The sequence below is a fragment of the Schistosoma haematobium genome, chromosome ZW (genome assembly GCF_000699445.3).
Source record: "Schistosoma haematobium chromosome ZW, whole genome shotgun sequence".
In the NCBI taxonomy this organism is placed as follows: Eukaryota; Metazoa; Platyhelminthes; class Trematoda; order Strigeidida; family Schistosomatidae; genus Schistosoma; species Schistosoma haematobium.
In genome coordinates, this window is record NC_067195.1 from 10,021,951 (window position 1) to 10,046,126 (window position 24,176).

The following is a 24,176-nucleotide window of genomic DNA, read 5'->3' on the forward strand; positions in this document are numbered from 1 at the left end:
TTCATATTTTCCATTTTCTCAAATATTAAGATGCCAAATGACAATAAAACTATTGATAGAACAGTAATACTTCGAGATGAAAGATGGCCAGTAAATATTCAAAGTTCCATAACACTAATTCAATCAGCCTCACCACCTATTGACGGAAATTTCATCTTATCCTTTAAAGGAGTACCTACTTCACGTGAGTAAAATTTTTCTGATTTAACTTGTGACTTATCGATAGCACGTGTTAAATTCACCAATAAAATTTCTGATTACAATGTTGGCTATGCCTCGTCTGTTGTTTAATGTCCTAGACTTGACCAATTATACCATTGACCCTTACAGTTAACCTTGAGCCTGTGCATGCTGACCATCTAATGGTCCACTATCTTCAATGCGTCCTTTATTCATTTACCCCGAGTCCAAAAAGAAATCAACGGTCAACTTTTAATACAGAATATGCAAACACACTGGATCACACTACAGCATAAAAGGGAAAATCACAACTATACACGAACAAACCAAAAGTGACTGTGAATAAGACAACATGTGAAAAGTTGATAGGCAGTAAATAACGAATATCAATCAGTTTAATAATCGTTAATGATTGAGATCATGAACAGATTGATGTTAGAACACCATTGAGAACGTGGAAGCACTAAACGGCCGTTTCGTCTTATTGTCAGACTCCAAAGAAGTGCACATCCACGACACCACTCACGAAATTCGAACCCAATGCATTCAGTCTAGAGCACGAATGCTTAACCTCTACACCACTAAGCCGGCTGGCATCCAACGGTGTTAGTGTTTAACCTCAACGAATCCATGGAATTTTGCCACCATCTCTCATTGTACTGAAGTAGATACCTGTCTCTACCCGAAACTGATTAGCTCCAGTGGTCACGGCTTCTCACTAGAACTCCGAGAATTCCCTCACGAAACTAGTTACTAGTGAGTACAAGAAACGGCGTTCGAGTTCTTCCAGGTTTTCAATGGTGGCCTAACACCAACCGGTTGATGATTTCAATCAAAAACATAATAATCTCCACAACCTCATACTAATAATCGTTATTGAATTGAACTGAAGCTTACGATAAACGGAATATATATTAGCTTAGAAATCTAGTCACTTGTTATTTATACAATGAGGATATGGATATTATTAATAATTAGTATATCGACATAATTAGAATATTGTTATTCCTTTTTGTCCAAGCTCACATTTTGACCGTAAATTGATGAATTTATCTTTAAGCATTTTGGCAGTGTTATGTTAAATAAGGTAAATTGCTTAACCGTAAAGCTTTAATTGTCATTCTGAACAACATCTTCAGAGCTTAATACATATAGAAGTGGATTTTTTTCAGTTAATCCACAATCATCATATTATATCAGCCCGTTCTAATGGTCTTGTTTCTATCTGGTTGTCTTCGTCAGTTGTCTTCTAACTTCGTGAATAATATATGTCAATATGTATTTTGGTTGATTAAGAGTAAATTAAATATTCTGTTTCATTTTATAGGTATACCAGCAAAGTACATGGAGCCAAGTGTCATCGAAAGATTATTAAATTTACATCCATTAATGGGTACTGTACGTGTTAGTAGATATGGATGGTGTAGAAGTTTTCAATATAATTTTTGGCTTGAAAGTTTACCTGGTGACCAACCTGAAATATCAGTAAGAAATTAGAAATAATTTTTTACATTTTATTTTATCAGTATTATTATTATGTATTAAGTATATTAGTTTATTTTAATAATACATGACTTATATTCTAGCGAAAATTAAATTATGGGTAACTTCGGAGAGTTATTAATGGACTAATATTATTCGTACATTCTTATTGTATAACTATTAAGTAAATAAACTATGTATATTCATGTTCCTATTATCATAAGCTTTATATTGACCAATAGACTATTATGATACGATTTACCATTCTTAAGTTATGCCTAGTTTATTAATTGCAGTCTATCACATTTACAGACACTTTCGGCTAAATCCTGTACAAATGTTATTTTTTATTTTATGCTGTGATGTGGTCTGGTTTGCTTGTATATAAACCAAGTATGTCAGAAATGAATGATTTGTATACTGGAATCTGATATTGGCGTTCTGGTCTCAAAAGGCCAGAGCTAGACAGAAAATGGGCCAATAAGAACGCCAGACTGCCCACACTGGTCAATATTTTTCATCAATCAATACTATTGACTAATTAAACTTAATTCTGGAAATTAACTGTTCAATATTCTTTTTCAGTCTACTTAATTGAATTCTATAATCCTTAAATGCATAATTTCTTTCTTCAGAGGTCTCTAGAGTGTTAAAATAGTTTGTAGACAGTTGTATTTAAACTCAAATTGCAAAGAAAGTATCATCTGAATAACTGCCTTTTCATTTTGGTTCGGAGTATGGGTTTTTTTAGGGTCATGACAGTTTAAAAGTCAATTATGAATTGAATAAAATAGGCATTTGATTCTCAAACTTATGAAAGGATTACCATCACTTTAAAATCAAAATTTACCTCGTTTGAAAATATAACAAAAAGTTAAACGAAAGTTTATTAGACACTGCATTATTTATTGGATTCTTATTTGTTTATATAGGTGATGAATGAAACAAGACTTATTGGTGATTCACCGCAGATTACTATACGTAAGTCTGCTATTGGAGAATTAGTTATGTGTCCGATATCAGGGGACATGGTAGCAACAAAACACTCTGTTCCACAGGTTAGTATCTATGTGTTACATGCTACATAGATATCGTAGTTTTGTATTATTTTTAATGGCTCTTACGCTTCTACTATTTCAGTTACTTTTTACGTTAACAGATTCTATCTGTCATATTTTTTTCAGTGATAGCGTTTGGAGAAGAGGATAGTTTTTTGTTTCAGTTCCGATATTACAGCCGATGAACTGTCAGAATATATCTCCCTAAATTAACACTCAGGATATAGTTTGATAGCATTCTAAAAAGATATTCGTCATTACTCAACCTACTAATTTTAATTTCCTTTGGTTTGTCTTAAAACAATATTGTATTTATGCATGAAATAATGGTGTAATTGTTACATCTTCGAATAGAACAGGACCTTCCTTTGTATTTGGGAACGTCCGATCGGATTGTTACTATGGTAATGTAAAGCAATTAGGGCCTTTTATAAATTTCGATAAAACGATGAGAATACGGAGTTGATCTGGTAAATGTGATGATGACATACGGAGGAGTAATCGAACAATGCAATCAAGGGTCATTGAACGTATGCCTAGATGGCTTCAAAATCAATGTTTGTCAAATGATCCGATCAACGTGGGAGGTAGAAAACCAGGTTTATCGATAGCGAAACATATAATTGAAACAGGGCACAAAATTGACATTAATACAGCTTTTAGAACGTTGTATGGAAATTGTCAAGTTTATTGAAACATTGGCTATTCGTAAATTTAAACCCCCTTTATGTGTACAAAAACACTTTGTCTTAACCTTGAATTTACCCTGGTAATTCTTAAGTTATTTTATGGCCTAGGATAACGCGACAATTTCTTATTCTTTCTCTCCCCTTTGTTACTTTTTTACTTGAACTTTCATTTATTGACCTTTATTAATTTCATATAAAATGCCCTGACAGGTATATGTGTGACCAGATTGTTCGAAATGTATGGGGCAAATACATCACATTTTTCAGATCAACTCCGTTTTCTCATTGTAATATGTTAATAGTTGTATGGTCTGGTCCGATTATTGATTAATTCGCTCTATAAATGTATGACCAATATTTCAGTGGTCAGCGAGATTACAACGCTTATGGGTCCTCAAACGACCTCTGATCCACTGTCCAATCAAAAGACATGACTAGAAATTAGACAAAACCTTTATTATGTTGTCGTGCTATTGGATGAGTCAACTCATACAACAGTATATAGCAGTCCACCAGGGTGCTTGGTACCCGTGTGGTTGCGCCACAGGATTGAGCTGTACTATTCAGATTGTAGCGTTAAAGCCTTTACGGTGTCTGGTTCCCCTGCTAAACGGGATTGAGCTGTACTGTTTGGGTTTTTATGTGAAAGTCCGGATGGTGTCTGGTTCTACCGAAAAACAAAGTAAAATTACCTTGGCCCACAAGGGTATATTATAAAATTGAGAAGGGTAAGACATGCAACAATAATATATGTTGATTAATATCAGATGGGTTTTGTGGGTATTATAGTAATTTCAATGGTTAAGATCATGAGTCAGTTGAAGCTAGATCACTATGGAAAACCTGGAAGCCCTGGATGGCCGTTTCGTCCCACTGTGGGACTCCTCAGCAGTGAGCATCCACGACCTCGCCCCCTGCGCGATTCGAACCCAGGACTTACTGGTTTCGTGCGCGAGCACTTAAGCACTAGACCACTGAGTTAGCCGGCATCCAACGGTGTTAATGTCTAACTTCAACTAATCCACCAAATTGAGCGACACATCCACCATTGTCTTCAGTGAGTTACTATCTCACAACAGACTTGGTTGAACCCCACTAGTCACTACTTCTCACTAGAACTCCAGGATATACCTCTTAAAGCCAGCCACCAGTGAGTATATGTTGATTATTATCAGATGGGTTTTGCGGATATTAGATTAATTTCCATGTTTTCCACGGTGGTCTAGCTTCAACTGACTCATAATCTTAACCATTGAAATAATATATTTGCCAAACGAAAGAATACAGTTAAGAAAATATAATGATACGATTATTCAAATGTCTAATAATTATACGATAGAAATATGAGCAATAATTCTGGAATACTGGAATGACTAAAATCCAAAACCCAGTCTTTGATTTACACTGAACAAATTTCAAAAACACTAAGCCACTGAACACTTGAATAAATAAGCATTTAGGAATTAAAATGATTATTTATATACAAAGTATTCGTTAAAAGTATTTTAACTATGAGTTATTTGTCGGTTTATTTAAAACACACGCGAAGTAAAAATGGATTTCACAAAGCAATCGCTTAGAATCCACTTCTAACTGTCATATCACTAAGTAGTAAAAGTAAGAATGTGCCAATGAACTTCTGTGTTTTCTTTTCTTCTGGTCAAAATGAACTTCAATCACCATTTGCAAAATAAGTTTTCAGACTTACCAAAATCTCTACTTTAAATAGTTGTTGCGTCTCATTTTATCAATTTTGTTTTCTGTAACTTACACAGAGAAATCTTTAGATAATGTAGAAGTGAATAGGACCGATAACCAATATTTTCATTATCAAGATTATTGTTTATCTACGAAATATGTTATGTATTATTTCTGTGTAATTGCTATCGTGTCACCGGCTTAACATTGTTACTCGAACAAGTTACTTAAACTCCATCTAAGCACTTTCAATCTGTAACAATGGATAGATGATTTTAATAACGAATAATATATCTTCATAACATGATGATAAGATTACTTACATTTAAAGTATTCCGTATATTCAATCCATGTGTTTTAAACAGTAACTTCCTAGGATATTTATATTAAAACCTTTGAAGATAGAAAAGCTATCGGATACTGTATTACATCTGAATATGTTTATAAATAGAAACGTATTAAACATTACTCAGTGTATTCAGTTAAAGCTGGGTAAAGAAGTCACTGATGCTCAGAAGTGAATGGGATATACGACTTAGAAAAGTGTATAAAATGTCATACTATAATTATGTATATATTGTAGTTCACAAAAAGTATAAATGGATGATTATGAAAAATTTCCACGCTTAACGCTTAATCTTGACTCCTTGGGCTTAAAATTTTAAATTTTCAGCGAGGACTTTCAAATGGACTAGCTCATCAACACCACCCGCATGCTATTTATATTTTCGAGCTTCTTTATGCAAATCTCTTAGTGTAATTTACATAAACTTATCTAAGTTAGATTTCCTTCCTGCCATCCAAATTATTCATAAGCATTTTGATGTTATACGGAAAGCGAAAAATTCTCAAACGTATAACCGAATCTGTTTACCAAAACAAGATCGATAACTGTGGCAATACATACTATATTAAGGGATAATGTAAACGTTGACAAAGATTTTTGCATCCACATTTAACAAGTTGACTTATTTCATTTTTGTAGGTTAGATTATACATTGATAATTTCCCAGCCTACTGTAAATCGTCATGTGATCACCAGTTTGTTGATTTATCAAGCCCTGTTGTAACCAATTCAATAGTACAAATAAGTAAGTAAGACTATTTCCTCAGTTTTTTTCTTTCGATTGTATGGAACATTCTATTTTCATTTTATGTGCGTACATTTGAAGTTAATGAATAGATCATTTTGCATAACATATCTCTTCTTAACGAATTAGTTTCCTCCAGCCTACGGGATTTCAGATAGACTATAATGATTTTTTTTATTGATATCATGGATCAATCAATTTTAGATCACCATTGCAAACCTGAAAGCACTGAACGAAGGCTTCTCTCGATTATGGGGCTCCTTGATATTGTATATCTACGGTCCTGAACTCGGAAATTGAACCCAAGACTCTCAGTCTCACACACGAACGCTCAGCTAATTGACTTAAATGATAATTTCAGTTCTAAATGACCCATTGAAAAGGCAGATCAAAGTGCAATATATGTTATATCCGTGCTGTATTAATTTCTACACAAATATTGCAACTGATAACATACCGTTAAATAAAACATAATCTACAGAGTTTACTCTTTTAAAGACAACTACATATTATCAATAGTCCAGTTCATTTACTCATATTTATTGTAGATAAACTTTTATTCACTAACCTTATTATCTAATTTTGTTTTAGCTAATAATAATCTGACGTTGATTTTAAATGGAACAGATTTTATTGCCAACTCACCAAACTCTTATGAATTATTTCTTATGTTCAATGAAGAACTTGTATTAAAACAACAACCATTTCTTACTACTACAACAAATTTATACTTTTTTAATCAAGATTTTAATGTTATTCCATCTGGATTACTTACGGGTCGATTACGTTTAATTGACAAAGGATTTATAAACGGTCCAATAAACATTGAATTAGGCACGGAAGGTAGTGAAATTAAAGATATTGTACAGACTGGAATTTTTGACGATGGTAAGTCCTAATCAATATATATATATATATGTCTCTTTAACATCTTGAAGGGTACAAGAACAAAGATTTTATCTGAATAACATGACTTCATTTTCTTTTGTTTGATTCACATCAGCTGAGTACAACTTGGAATATTAGAAAGTCATAATTACAAAATTAAATTAAATTACCGACATGACAGAGTTCAATTGGAAGTTGCTATGATCACAGGTTAGCAAAGTGAAGCAAAGATGTAAATATATCTAACAAGCTGAATAAATTATATATCTCATGTGAAAGAACATTCTACAACAAGAGACTAAAAGCCTGGAAAAAAGCGGTTACATGATGATTAAACACTAATAATAAGTAGGAATTAAATGAGAAAAGTTCAGTTCGCCTATCAAAGCTTCTCACCTTAACTTTATTAAAATTGTCTCAAAGTTAATCATTAGTTAGTTAATGCAATGGTGTGTGCTACTGATATCGATAGATATAAGTAGTATGCATCACCAATCGAAAGTGGAATACCCGGCTGCAAAAGTTTGAGAAGATTGAAGGTAAGAGAACGAGAACAGAGAATGATTGGTGTGGAAATGAAGTACTTACTATATGGTTCTCAAATTTTACTGAGATGTTCTGTAATTTTTTTATTAAAATGCATTCGGTTGTCGTCACCAGAGTTCTCGTTCATTAGAATGCCAGTTCATGGCGACAATTATTTCTAAATTGGTCACACTTCACCTAGGAACGCGTAATTAATTCCTGATTTTCATTCATATCACATTCAGATTGGTAGAGGAAACCAGCATCATAGTAGTATCTAAATATAAACTACATTAAATAGGAAGAATTTGTCAACTGTTTACTCATAGTCATAGGTTACTCAATGCATTTAAAACAATTGATTAGCCTCATTTTTAACAGTCAAGACAATAGTTTTTCTAGTCGACCGAATAATATTTTGCAATAAACACTGAAGTTTATAAACCGCTGGAAATGTTGCAACACCATTAAACCTATGGCACTTCTGGCACACAAAAAGCGAGTTTACATTATGTTACTATTTAAAGTTGACTCAAATAGTCTCATGTTGAAACGGAGACATAAATTAGCCATCCATAGGACATTTTATTCAGCCCAACTTGAAGGTCTATGTTTCACCAAGAACCCAAACAGCACATAAGCAATTGTGTTACATCGCATTGTATCTGTCAGTTTACATGTATGTGCGGAAACAAGTACATAGGGAGGAGCAATCGTGATCTGCAAGTAAATGTGGCCGAACACATACCCAAATTTCTACTGAAACAAATGAATTCCAATGGTAAAAGAAGATCACATGATAGACAGACATCTTCCTCCATTGCGAAACATTTGGTTGACACCGTATTAACGCTGATATCAAGTCAGCATTTGTAGTGTTTTACAAAAGCCTTCAAGGTTTATTGAAGCTTTGGCTATACGGAAACTGATGCCCCCTTTATATGTTCAAAAACGATTTGTTCTAACCCTTCACCTACTCTGGTAATACTGATTTATTATTCAGAGTGGTTATCACATTGTTTTTGTGTACTTCATTTTTCTTTGTTATGACTTACCTCTAATCTGTCTAGTTGACCTTTTAATTTTCATATACAAAATGTCTTATCAATTATATTATGTATGATCAGATTGTGTTATAGCCCAAAGCCGCCAATCAGAAGCAGCGAATTGTCGATAGGACCAAGGACGCGTAAAACACGTGCGAGCAGCCTAGAGTCCTGATTGGTCCCGCTTTCCGTCTAGCCCAGCCAGTTAAGTCCACAACACCAATCTCAGCCTCTGCAATATGAATCATTATATTTCAAACATTCTAAGTTTCTACACCAATCAAATATATGGCTGTGAATGAGAGAGGTAGTAATTAATATACTGGGTTTAACTTAAGAATGGTAAAACGTATAATAACAGTTTATAGGTTAAAATAAAGCTTATAATAAGAGGAATATGAATATGCACAGTTCAGTTACTGAATAATTATACAATAGAAATATACGTTTAGTATTGGTCCGTAAATGAATCCCAAAAGTTACCATTCATTATTTTTGTCGGGACATAATAGATTGTTCGAAATGTATTGCGCAAATATATCACATAATTCTGGTAACCATCGTCTTCTCATTGCATTATCGAAGTATAACTTTGTCGATGTTTCAATTATGTGTTTTATTCATAACATAAAATTCTATTCATTCAACTATCCTCCAACTTATTCTTAGGATCTAATTTTCCCAGTGTTTTGATATACCAGATAAACCCACTGTCACTTACATAGTGATTAATGTTGTTACTAGAACCACATGATAAAAATCTCATTAAATATCATCAAAAAGTTAATTTGACAAAATTTCTTTTAATTAGACAAAAAAATGTTGAATTCAACCAAAGGTTTGTTATATCTATCTTTATATAAAAGAACAAACATTTCTATTTGTGTAAGTTCAAGAGACGGTAATTATTCATAACATGAACTATATTCAAAAGAATACATACTCTCAATACTGAAAATCATGTAATCTTCTATTTGTTCCTTCATTTACATTGTTTTCTGTTTGTTACAATCATTTAACAATCATCAAAGTTTAGAAATTTTATAAGTCCCAATGGTATTAGCTAATAACAGTATATATCATCTAATAGTACAAATGGTAGATACTTCTGTAAAGTTAATATTATTTGAACTTCACTTGTTTTCTAGAACAAATGTCTAAAGTCAGTCATGTTAGATATACTCGGTGGTATTTCATAAGAAATAATCTAACAACAAATAACTTAAGGTCAAGTGGTAATACTCCTGTAAGAACTCATATTTAGTTAGATTCTAAAATATTAGTAAATAAGAAAAGATTTTGCTGAGTCTGAAATACTCAGAATATATTGTATAATTAAAGGTAGTCTACAAGAAGGCTTGTTTGGCCTCGGTATATATTGTTATTTGGTATTAGTCATTAAGACATACTTGTATTTTTAAGAGAACTAGAACTTTCTATTGACTACCTTTAACATTTCAACATAGTAAACGCATCACCAAGTTCACCTAGAAGTGACAACATTGCAGCTTAGTCGGTGGAATTTGATCACCATTAAAAAGATTATACAAATATGATATTGATAGATAATTCCCATTTAAACATTAAGATTAAAACACGAAGTTCAGCGAAGGGATCTCTTTTCAACGAATTTATTATCAAGCTGTACAATCGTGTATATATGAATTTTTTTTTTGTTTTATGTAAAAGTACTAATTCCGTGAGGAATTGTGAACACAGTTAACCGTGACATAATAAAAAAAGGTTATAATACTAGATTACGTAATACAAATAATAACAATAGATTTAGTGAATGTAATAAGGTGATTAAAATGATTAAAAGTTTTTGTCACAATAATTAAAGGTCATAGAGGTGTAAAAAATAATAAATAAGGTGATATGATGAGCATTTACGAATAAAACAATGAGAATATAAGACATGAGTAAAGGGGGGAATGTAGTAATAATAATAATAATAATAATAACAATAATAATAATAATTGGATAATCAAAATAATTAAGGCCAAGGTAATGATAACGATAAGACGTACTTCTTTTGTACGCATAGTTCTGGTTTAAGCTCCTGGATGGTAAGAGCTTCGGCTATTTTCAAGAGTTGGATACGAAGAAATCTGGGTGGATTTGAACGAATCATATAAACAACCTTAAAATCAATTTGTAGATCTGTAGAATGGTTATAGTCGATAAGGTGTTCAAGTATAGAACTGCTAACTGCTTTCCTTTCACCCTTATAGAACCAAGCTGGGACATGTTCCCGTATCCGAGTTGAAAGCGAGCGCTGGCTACGGCCAATGTACCTTGCTCCACAAGAGCAGGTGAACTGGTAGATGCACATGGAGGCGACCAGACGCGGAAGCTTATCTTTTATGGATACAGAAAATATGTTCCTACTAGTGAAAGTTATTCGCAGTTTAGCCGCGTTAAATGTTCTACTAATAGTTGTTGTTAGACAATTTTTGATTACATCTGATGTTCGATCACCTTTAAATTCCAGACTTATATAAAGGTTTTCTTCGGAACGGAACAACTAGAATTCTTGTCGTAGCTACTTCTATTCATATTCTTTTCTATGAACCGTTTTCGGTAACCATTTTCCGTCAAGGTTTTCTTGAGGAATGCGAGTTCTTCGTTAATGCATTCCGTACTGCATATCTGATGTATTCGATAGCATAAAGAATGGATAAGGTTTCTCTTCCTACTTAACGTAGCCCAGCTATAGTAGTTGGTTAGCTGGCTATTCCATGTTTGTTTTCTAAAGATGGATCTTTTTAAAGAACCATTACTCTTTTTCATCAGACGTACATCGAGAAAAGGGATTGATTGGTCTCGTTCCATTTCTAACGTGAAGTCTATGGAAGGGTGTCATGAATTAAAAGTGTGTAGAATATCATGTAAATCAATATTATTGTCACAAACGACAAACGTGTCGTCCGTGTATCTGACGTATAGGTGGAATCGATTGATCATTGAACGGAGTTGGTCGTTTTTTACTTTTGCCATGAAACAGTCTGCTAAAAGTGGACCCAATAGAAACTCCATTGCGATCACATCTCTTTGTCTATATATTTCATTATTGAGACTAAACTGGACATTAAAAGTACAGCGTAACAATAGTTCTTTCAAGTGTTCAGTCGGCAAACCTAGATCTATGTTGTTAGAATCATATCGCCTTATTTATTATTTTTTACACCTCTATGACCTTTAATTATTATAACAAAAACATTCTAATCATCTTAGTATATTCACTAAATCTATTGTTGTTATTCCTATTACGTAATCTAGTATTATAACCCTTTTTTATTACGTCACTGTTAACTGTGTTCACAATTCCTCACGGAATTAGTACTTTTACATAAAACAAAAATGTTTTCATCTATACACGATTGTACTGCTTGATAATAAATATGATATTAGTCACTATTCTGATGGATAAATAGTAAAAATACATTCACAAATGTTGGGTATTTCATTTGAATTTTCAAACTGTTTGAAATATACACCAATATATTCGTGTATGTAATATATTAACACTTTCTGTCTAATATGGTTCTTATTGTTTAACATAAATGATAATTTTCTCTTCCCAAAACTTAAAATATTGTCTCTTATTTATTTATCTATTAGGAAAAGAATATCTAAGAATAACTGGATCACGTTTTCTTCCAAATCATTCATCAGCATATTTTGATGACATACCATGTAAAATAATAAATATGACAACAACTGAAATAAACTGTTTACTGCCTATATCTGTAAGCTATAATTCATTATGTACTAATTGTTTGAATTGAATTTAAATGAATTAAACTTCATCCCATTGCATAGGTTAATAGCTATCTGGACACAATAGCCAATTAGATAACGCGATGGCGTTTGAAGCGAATGGCATTTGATTCAAGTCCCCAAGTGATCATTTACTCTGAGATTCAGGCACACTCAGCTAACATGTCCCAAATGAGACGAAATGCGCATCCTGGATTCCAGTGCTAGCCATCATCCCTCTGTGTTTGCAAGTTGTAATGCCTGATCTGTATATTTTGTGATTTCAGTTAGTTCACGTGAAAAAAAATACCTCGGAATTGTATACAGTGATTCCAAGTCTCGAATTAAAGGTGTTTGGAAACAGTAATTTTGAATGGAACAGATGGAACGTGGCTGGTAGTGAAATTCAGGACACGCATTTCAATCTATTTAGAACTCATCGGCATGATAATATTTACATTTCAGAGTTGATGTCCACCCCAAGATCTGACACCACTACCTTTAGCTTGCAAACGCCCAACGCGTGATACACTTAGCTATTTAGTTCAGAAGTCCATTAACTTGTGCAGTGAGTACGAATTTTATTCTAACTTTTAATGGTTTGGATTATCCTAGTGTTAACATTCTATCCTACGAAAACTTATATCATAAGAACTATATCAAGAAAATACCCTCATGTACCAACTGAGACTGATCGAATTCTAATCAGTCTATAAATAACAGAGAATTCAAGGGATTGCAAATAAAGTTAAAATTTCAATAATGAAAATTAGAACAACATATATGAGCTAACATTATTGTGTCTAATTAGATCCTCATCATGCTTTATTCGAATATACAAGAAAATTTATATTCAAATACTATGTGATCTAGACCAATTATATTGTCACTACTTCACTAATTTCCACCCACCATTTGTTACTCCAATTCCATTGGTTAAATTCCATAATAATAACAACTCATTCTCATTGCATAGTTCTAGTAGGAGGTTTATAAACACTCATCTCAGTTCACTCATCTATTTAGAACAATTAATTCTCAAACTAACCAACTTGGATTGATAATTAACTAAGACAAGTAATGGCATTTATATTCTATGTTAACTGTTTGATAATGTAAATGTGATTTAACAACAATGTATGAGGTTCGAAACATGTTGATGCTGAACTCTAGTTCAAACACATTCAACAGTTCATTGTGTGTAGAGCGAGAATTAAAGTCATTTTATGTGGAATGTCAACAAAATTCGAAATGTAATACTTGTATACCAGTGTATTACTATGATTAAGCACTTAGCAACCAAATTGGATCACGACATAATAATCGTCTTGCTTATTATCGAAATAAAGTACAAATGATGAGATTAGTCACATAGACACACTCACTGATAGTCAATAACAGGAAAGTGTGTCGTAATGGCACTTCGAATGACTTGGAGATACAGACATTGTTTATTTGTTCCAAAAGTTCATCCGATCCGTCACGTTTCATAGTCGTACTCTACTAAAAAGCAACATTTGAATGTGTTTTTACAGACAATTATTCCGAACAAAATTTTCACAACCATCATCAACTAACATTGAGTGATATATTGTCGTGTGATTAAGATATTGAAATCTTGGAAACTCTAACTTGGTGTAGTTTTATTGATTAATGACAATACGGTTTTCGGGATCTACAGACATTTTCATGAGTATTCTTAAGCTGTAAGTGACATACTTACAGTCATTACTACATTTAGATGAAGAAAATTACCAGAAATGATAATATCATATAAACACTTCAATTAAAAAAGAACAGCGATTTTCGTTATCATCAATCATGCAGACACCAGACTAGGTGTTTCCAGTTATGTGTAGTTATTTTAAGATCGTCACGTTAAGAATAAATCCGAATATCACTTAAATGTCAACTGAGTCACCAGACGTCTAAATGACATAAAAAGTAGGAGATATTCAAAGATGGATGGATTTGACCTAAAGAATAGTTCAAAAACCAACGAACAGTTCACATTTTGTGGTAAGGAGAACATTTCACTGACTCCAGATTCCTGAATATACGCGTTATAATTTAAGACAAATCGCGATTATATGTAACCATTATCGATTATAGTCAATGGTATTATGTCTTGTAACCGCTGACCAAAATCAGAATCCAGACTCTAATTTGTTCTGTTTCGCATCAACTATTTACTCCACGGCTTTATGCCTCTGAGTTGGTCAATTACACATCTAACCAGAACGAACAATATTCATGTAACAGATAAGTTTCTGTTGACCCATTATTCCCTAGCTTCTTATTCTGCCCTTCCCTTGAGTCCAAATGTCAGCAACTAGTTTCTACCACACTTATATTTCAAATAGACATGGGTTATGTATAGACCGCAAAAGACCATGAAGTAAAAACTAGTAATTATACATGAACGAGTCCAAAAGCGTCTGTCAGTAGGGGAGACTGTAAATAACGAACTGGTAACAGATTAAAAATAATAAATCGTATAAGAGTAGTAAATAGGCCAACCGAACGCATACGAAAACAGGAATACATATATAGTAATCTAATTGCTTAGTTATTAAATAATAATAATATATATAGTAATAATAATCCATGAATTATCCTGACAGTTAACATTAACAGTATTTGGCAACCTATCTAAACATGATTGGATTCCAATGGTTATGATTATCACCAAAACTGGCAAGTGAATGACCATTATAATCCAGATTTGCAACAAATAATTGTATGCTAAGTCACTTGACCCCTTTCATAAATCGAGAAAATGTAATGAGAAAACGGAGTTGATTTGGGAACTGTAGTGTAATATATTTCAAACAGTCTGATCACACATGTACTTGTCAAGGCTTTTATGCATGAAGGATGCAGTAGATTAAATACGTATGAGATGTTAGCTGAAAATATTAAAATTAAGGATGTTACAACACAGAAAAAATGTGGAATTATCAATCCACTCTAAGCAAGAAAATGCACTCACGGTTACCTAGACAGATTCAGGGTTAGAACTGATTTTGTATCCGTACAAGGAAGATTTGAATTTTTTATGGTTATCACTTCTATAAACCTTAGGAATTGTTAGTGACAATGCCTATATAAGTTCTCGAAGGGTCGAACCTATGAGTTATTTCAATGGTACGTTTTGCTATCGTAAAACATAGTTTTCTACTTCCTGAATTACTCGAGTATGTGGTGCTGATTCTGTAATCGTTAAGCCACATACTCCACAACCCTCGAATGCATTGTCTGATTACTCCATATACCTAGACGTGTAGTGGTTAACGGAATGAGATGTTGTACAATAATGTATACCTTGTTGAGGTTTTGGTCATCGATATGATAGTAAAATGTCTGATTGACAACTTCTTTCACCCTCCTATTTGTGCTTCAGTGTTCTCACTCATATTTATCATGTTAAAATCACCGACAATAATCAGTTTTGGAGACACCTGAACGTTATGGCTACATTACAAGAAACCGTGTTTATTGATAAAATGATACTCGGTTCCCAAGCCAAAAAATATAATTAATCTAATGTGAATTTAATGTAGACAATATTTTAAATGATTTATTCTATTATTTCAGGAACTTTCTGGTCAAAAACTAGTAAAAATTCAGCAACACAGTAGTATGATTTCCAAAACAGAAGATTTTACTGCAATACAAGCCAACGGACCAGTCATTACATCTGTTGAACAAACACAAATCGCTTCAGTTTCTGGTAGGTTTTTTAAAAAAAAGCATTTTGATGAATCTTATTATGACTAGCAGTGGTATTAAATTATTACGTGATGCATAATTTTAAACTTGACTAAATGGAACGAGTAAGAATAGGAATAACATATTGTTTGGCTGACTCAGAGTATACATGTGTCGACCAGTGACTGACAGGAAAGGTAAAACTGTAAATATCTGAGTGCAAACGTATAATTCACTTCCATTCAGTGAAGGACTGGTCAACTGTCATCTGTTAACATAAACTAACAATAATTTTAGAAGGTTAAAACACAAAACAGTAGTTTATAAGCCAAAACAAAAATTGCATGCAGGTGATAAGTCTTTGGGCTGAACGTTAGAATAGATTTCCTAAACGCTTCTAATAACCCCAAGCTAAATCTAAACAGCAACTTGAACAGAAGAGAAAAGGCGCGAAGTGTGAAAAGAACGCTCTACACTAAGGTTAGTTTATGTACTGAAAATGGAGGGTATTTATAGTAGTTCAGATGGCCTTGGGCCTTTGGAAGCTTCTGAAACCGTACTAAATATAGTAGCAGCATAGGTAGTTATTCAGTCAGAAGTGACTCTTCTTATCCTACAAAATTTATATGTGAGGACAGCCTCCAGGCGAACTCAAGGAAGCTCTAAGAAGCTCAGAAAGAGCCTAAGACATTCCATTCAATCATCTTTCGGAAGAACATTCCTGAATCTCGACGTGTAGCTTCTCTATTGGATGAATGCTAAGAACCACTGTATGCGGACTGCATGAATGCAATGATGATTTTGTTTTAACTAAAAACTAGAAGTACCTGAGAGTTTTGTACCACATTTAACACTTTTTGGAATAACATTCCTTATCACTCGTCTTCTGTCTTCTAACTTGAGATTTGGAAGGTTCTAACGTTGGTATAGAAAGAGTCTAAGTTCTAGGTTTAAGAATATATCCCTTAGCAATAATGTTTATTACGCAAGCCCATAAATTATGGGAGGGGATCGTAAGTGCTTTTCATCTCTTCTGGTATTTTCATAGGTATTATTATAAAGTATCATTATAATTTCCTCATATTTTTCCTGGTCATAAAAATGTAAAATAATTTAATTAAACTTCAATTAAAATATTCTCAAACGATATATTTGTATCGTAATAACATACAATTAAGCTATAATCAAATGGATGGTATAAACAAGCTATGAAGATAAATATTCGCAATGGTAAACTTCAATCAGATTGATATATGGAACATTATTTAAAGTGTATTTGAGTATAGATCGATAGTGACCATCAATTACGTTCACAGCGGGCGTTTAATCCTATCTGGGTTTCATCAGCAGGATGTACCAATGTTGATGTTTACTTTGTAATTGAAATCCGGTACTTTTTTCTTTCAATGCTTAAAGCGTTATATACTGAGCAACTGAGTATAAACAACCACTAGCTTTGGCAACAGAAATTAATTTGATTATCTATTTGTAATTATTTAAATCTTACACTATCTATACATAAATACTTGTAAATTTATTACAACATGGAGGCAATATGCCAAAAATGACTGATCAAAATTCATACATTTACGGGTAAGAATCATACCTAAAATATTTTTATTTTATTTTAATAGAACAAGAATAACAGCTGAAATCAACTTGTATAAATTCATCATGTTCCATAAATTCACATAAGCTCTTTACACAAGCTCGATCAAATTGAACGTCACTTAATTTGTGGTTAACTAACTAGCTGCAGAAAATATTTTTGAAAAATTGTAGCTGCTTCTATTTTGTTACACACTTGAGCAATTTATGCTTAGCTGTTGAATAAACAAACTATTTTAGTAAAAGTATAGTATCACGATGGCCATGAGCCAACCAATCAGAACTAAGATAACTCGAAAAAGATAACGCGAAATTTCAATTGTTGTATAGGTAAATAAATTGTACGTTATTATTAGCTAGATGAAAACGGACAATCATTGATTCTGAGAATGCTCGGAATCAATGAAAATATCTATTATGCAATCAAAGTGTGAGTTTAAGGTGCTTGAGCTAAATGACAGGACGTACCTTTCATTAAGACTGATCTGGCATTAAAACGCTTAATGTAATTCAACACATAGTAAAGAGTATCTACTCAACAAAATAATGTTCTTTCCTTCTTACTCTTACTTTAAGTCCCAATCATAAGTTCTTTTATTTTGTAAACAGAAGGATGGAAAAGCTTTGTATTAGAACTGTTGTCGGTTCATGATGAAAACCCCAATTCTGATTTGTAAACACAACTCAAAATTCTATAGATTCTTTAAAAGATCTTCAAAAATCCATACATATACTCTACTCTCTGTTCTTCCACTATCTGCATATTATTACTCAGATTCTAATGGAGACAACACGAAAAGGGAACTTGTAGTGATACAACTAAATTAAAAACTACATGTTTACCAGTGAAAACTGTAGAAAATGATTGTAATTCCAAGTTTTTAAAAAAAATAAAGATCAAAGCATCAATTCTAGTGGTTTATCAGTAATATCTGTCAATTCAGTAATGTCTATTCATATGTTATTACTATTTCACAATGTACACAATCCATTGAAAATTTACTTTGTACATTATTTCATTTAATAGGTACTACACAAATTATTATAAATGGTCTTCGGTTCACTCCTACAATGTTGATTTTTGTTGGTGGAGTAAAAGTGGAAAACTTTACATTTGTTAATGAAACACAAATAATCATACTGGCACCTGCACAAAAAATAAATGGTGAAAAAACAATCTCATTATATGGTTCATCTAATGTTTTAATAAAATCTGAGTAAGTATAGTGATCTACTTAAACATTTTGACTACCTATTTTTGCAACTGTAAATATTGCAATTGACCTTGTTGTTTCGTTCTAGAATAGGACTCCTCAGTAGTGCGCATCCACGGTCCTGCATGCGGTTCTCGAACCCAGGACCTTTAGTCTCAAGCGTGAACTTTTAACCTGTAGACCAATGAGCCGGCATCCACCAGTGTTGATGTCCAACTTGTGCTCACCAATGACTAGCTTCAAGATGAATTTCCTGGAGTTCTTTTGAGAAGCCGTGGCCAGTAGGGTTTAACTGTGTATGTTGTGAGGCAGTTACTCACTGAAGACAATGGTGGACAGTCGCGCAATTTCGTGGATTGGTTGGAGTTAGACATTAACACCGTTGGAGAACGGTTAAATGGTCTACAGGTTAAGTTCGTCCGGGAGACCAAAGTTCCTGGGTTCGAGTGTTGTTTGCGAGATCGTGGATGCGCACTGCTGATGAGTCCCATACCACGATGAATCAGCCATCCAGTGCTTCCAGGTTTTCAATGGTGATCTAACATTGACCGATTCATGATATCAATTAAAAAAGTAATATTTATTTCACTATGTTGACTGTTCACTTAGCTACCACTGTTTAAATATTTACATTTTGTTCGTATATTTCAGTTTTTCAGTGACTTATAAATTTGAAATAGCTGATATAAGGCCACAAATTGGTAGTTTTGTTGGTGGACAAATTGTAAACATAGTCGGTGAAGGTTTCAATGACGATGTGAAAGTTTTTATGAAACCAATTACTGTCGAAAATCAACTATGTAATGATCGACCTCGTGCTGAATGTGAAATACTGTCTAAAAGTTCTACAACAATACAATGCAAAACCACATCCATGGTTAAAACCCATTATATTCTCGACAATGGAATTGATTCAGGTAAAATATTGTTAGATGATAAATTTCAACTGAATAATTGTTTAAATCTAATCTGTTTATGATATATATCGAAGAAAGCAATATATGTCTGACCATTGGCTATAGTGAGTATAAGAGATTATTTTATGATTCACTTCGACTTTACTATGATTTTACGCTGTGTTGATTGTACGAAATTTATATGGATAAACTATTGTTCCAGTCTATAATCTATCTCTTAGTCGTTGATTGAACTTAGAGTATCTAAATTTAGAGGATCTTGTATCATGATTTATTTAGTGATTATTCTCTCTATTATGTAATGTTAAATTACTTCATACTTGTGTCTAGTATCATCGTGGGAAGATAGTGTGAATAAGTCGTAATTTCCCCGTCATATCACTTTCCTCTTGTAGATAATTGATGTCTAAACAGAATAAACATATCTCTATTTACATGTCGCGATTTTAGTATGTTTCTGTTGCAAAGGTAGAGTTTATACAACGATACTATTGTTGATGAAGAATGGAGAAAAGCTAGTGATATTTAACAGTATTCATGTGGCTTTTGAAAAATGGTAATACCATAGAACGTATTTCGAATAAACCATTTACATGTCTTTTACTGATTTTCCTGTCTATATGTAACAAGTAGAAGTGCATATAAGTTCGTCCATGTGGACATGTATGATATACTTTGAATGGTTATTTATACGCATAATTTTTTTCTCAAATTTAAGGTGTCCATGGAATTCTGAAATAACATATATTCACATTAGTAACGGAAGTTATTCGTGTTGTTTGTATGTAACAAAATTCTTGTCAAAAGTACTTGAAACCAACTGATCAGTATAATGAAAATCAATGCAACTTTACGACTTCTATGATTCAGATTTAGTATTTGAATAAGTGAGTTGAGACTATAATGCAAGGGCGAACCTTGAATGGCACCAAGATAACCTTTGGAAAATTTATTAACCTGTTATGGTTAGAAGTCATGGTTAGTGTTTTCATCACGAACCGACATCCGCTAAAAGACAAAAATATTATTTAGACATATGGATGAATGAATCTTACGCTCAACTCCAAGACCCGCTATCTTAAATCTGATTGGCTAATCCATAAATTATAATCATGTTGGATACTTTTTATTCATGTGACTAATAAACTTCTACTTTCCATTCTCGTGTTTTATTCGGGTAATCACGTGAATTATGGGTTCAAGAATAAAGAAAATTACAACTGTTTGTCTAGCTTCCTGATCATCTAATTGGAGGCTTAGTTTATGTAAAAATGTACGCGGACTATCGATAGATTAACAAGCGGGTTATATGGATTTATCGTCAATGGCCTTAGGATAAACATACATATTCCATATGATAAATGTATTTTAAATAACTTGAAATTATTTACTAGTAAAGACAAATTAAACAATGTGATCACTTAAAACTGTCCATTTTCGTTTTAAAAATTTGTAGTACGTGGTTTAGGCTATGAATGGCAACCGAAAGCACTAACAATAATTCAAGGTGATAGTGTGGTGTGGATTTGGAATACAAGTACTCGTGTAAATCCTTTAATGATAGCTGAAATATCTGGTCTCGAAGATTTAACTCCATCCGGCTCTGGATTTCATAGTGGTGAACCAACACAAAATGGTAATATAATTAAGTGAATTAAATCAATTGATTTATGTACCCTCTATTCTGCTGAATAATTATCACTTATGAGAACTGTATATTAAATGTGTGATGAAGTTCATAGCACCGTACAGGTGAATGTTATGTTTGATTATAGAGTACACGTGGTAAAATGATGTGTCATTACGACTGTACAGTTTCAGAAAATACCATTGTCCGAAGGAACGTTTTCTTTGTTGAAACGTGGGCATTCTCTTTACCGTTTCAGAGAAATCATGAACTCACCAATGTTAGGCCATGATTGAAAACCTGGAATCAGTGGACGACTGTCTCGTCGTAGTATGTGAGTCCTGAACAGTGCGCATCCCACTCACGAGACTTAAACACAGGACCTTCGATCTATCGCGAATCATCTAACTATTCCTAAGTTGGATGCTGTAGGTATCGGACATGTGCTTTATAACTCGGTTAAAAAGTGGTAGTTTTCACTTGTTGTTGATTAGGTTAATTTGTTTTCATGCAAACTAGTAACTATGGAGAGTGAACGTTTCCCATCTCATCGGATTGGTTCGCATGTAGGGTGTGTTCACCACTGAGAAGTTATTCTGCTCCATTTCGGTTTTACATTTCGAATTTTATTGACATTCCACATAAAATGACTTTAATTCTCGCTCTACACACAATGAACTGTTGAATGTGTTTGAACTAGAGTTCAGCATCAACATGTTTCGAACCTCATACATTGTTGTTAAATCACATTTACATTATCAAACAGTTAACATAGAATATAAATGCCATTACTTGTCTTAGTTAATTATTAATCCAAGTTGGTTAGTTCGAGAATTAATTATTCTAAATAGATGAGTGAACTGAGATGAGTGTTTATAAACCTCCTACTGGGACTACCCAATGAGAATGAGTTGTTATTATTATGGAATTTAACCAATGGAATTGGAGTAACAAATGGTGGGTGGATATTAACAGCTGATTCGGCTGTTATATTACCAACTAATGCGAATGATGATAAATGTGAATTGGATCACAGACGCAGTTAGAAAAATTGATCATCAAACTAAATGATCAGATTGTGATGGTACAAATTCCCATATTAATCATACAAACTTTAAGTCAACAGGACAATCTATTAATCACTTGCTATGAAATTTTCTTCATAAATGTGCGAAAAATTACACATTCTCAGGTGTACAATATTTACAATGAATTATCCAGAAAGAGATGTCTTCGTTGTTTCATTGTTTTTCTATAAATCTTAACGCACTTCTTTCTGAAGCTCAGGATGTTTAAATAAAAATTGAGAGTTTCATCTCTGAAAAATCTGTCTAATAGAACGTGATATAGCTAATATTCACTACATGAGGTACACACCTAACTCCACTATCTTAAAATCGTAAAAGTTAATTTTCCGCAAATTTTTTTTATTTCTAAGAAACTGAAATAGTTGGTTACTTAATTCTGTCAAAAATGGTTTTTGACTATTATATTCTTCACTCTGACCTATAACACTAGAGATGACAACAAATTTCAGAAGCTTCTATTGTTATTCACTTGCTATGAGAATGAGATTTTCTTACTAACGTCATGTCATTTCAAATTCTTGTAATTTTAATCAATGTTCGAATCAAATTTAGTGATTAATCAAACAGGCCAATACCGATCTAATGGGTTGGAGGTAGTTGACAGGAAACTCTAAACCCAGATTTTGTGATGTTTGGCACTCACCAGCAAGATATACATGTAATTTTGCGGAAACTGATACTTCTTGACAGATTCATTCTCGTATCACCCAACTTCGCATACTCAGATGTTATCACTGGCCTATCCAGGCTGTAACTAACCTTCTATTGGACTGACTTATTTATGCAGTTGATGATTACTGAACGTTGACCACTGCAATCTATATCAAATCTTTCTTAGTGATGACTGTTTTTTATTGACGAAGTTATAATTTACCAACCAATCTAAGTAACGCGATATAGCGTCCAGAGGTAACTTCTCTGACGGCGAAGCTGTGAGTCAAAAGACCGAATCTCCCATAGAGCATCAGTTCCCTCAAGAATACAGACATATATTTCTGATAAGTATCAAACACACAAAACCTAGATCCAAGGTTTCCCACCAACTACCTCCAACCACCATATTATATCTCAACATAGTGTACGCAATGCTAATTCACTTAGTCTAATGTCCATAATACATCTTGAATTTGATTAGTATCAAGGAGGACTTGACATGCACAGCATTGGTCACTACCCGATGATCAATCAATCATCAATACTAATCTATTTAAAGAGTACACTCAAGTATTAAAACATGTGGCAGTTTTTTGTTTGGCCATTTATCCACTAACGTAGAATAGGCTTCATCACAATGATAGTTCGGAAAAATGAAACAGTTATTCTTAGAAATTAATTGGTTATATAATATTTACTCATTAAATTAAAAACCAATACAATAATGCTTTAAAAAATGATTTGACAACCATATTGAATATCTAGAAAATTGCTCAACGATCGACATAAAATAATGACACACATTCGGATAGCAAAAATCAAAAATTTTATGTATCTGATCAACTTAGTATTATTGTAGACAATCATAAACATTTAAAACACTAATATCTTTTCAATTAAGATAAAATCACTCTCAATTAGCGTATACTCAGTCTATT

General features: G+C 33.0%; 1 protein-coding gene across 2 annotated transcripts in view; it reads left to right on the forward strand.

The window, feature by feature from the left end:
- PKHD1L1_1 (Fibrocystin-L) overlaps positions 1 to 24,176 on the forward strand; it is a 118,762-nt gene that overhangs the window by 35,355 nt on the left and 59,231 nt on the right. For both annotated transcript variants that reach the window (XM_051210365.1, XM_051210366.1), the window contains exons 22-31: positions 31 to 184; positions 1,508 to 1,665; positions 2,595 to 2,720; positions 6,093 to 6,198; positions 6,790 to 7,086; positions 12,282 to 12,409; positions 16,017 to 16,152; positions 18,766 to 18,955; positions 19,604 to 19,869; positions 21,326 to 21,505. In XM_051210365.1, the coding sequence (XP_051070350.1) occupies positions 31 to 184; positions 1,508 to 1,665; positions 2,595 to 2,720; positions 6,093 to 6,198; positions 6,790 to 7,086; positions 12,282 to 12,409; positions 16,017 to 16,152; positions 18,766 to 18,955; positions 19,604 to 19,869; positions 21,326 to 21,505 (1,741 nt within the window). The remainder of the gene's footprint in view (positions 1 to 30; positions 185 to 1,507; positions 1,666 to 2,594; positions 2,721 to 6,092; positions 6,199 to 6,789; positions 7,087 to 12,281; positions 12,410 to 16,016; positions 16,153 to 18,765; positions 18,956 to 19,603; positions 19,870 to 21,325; positions 21,506 to 24,176) is intronic.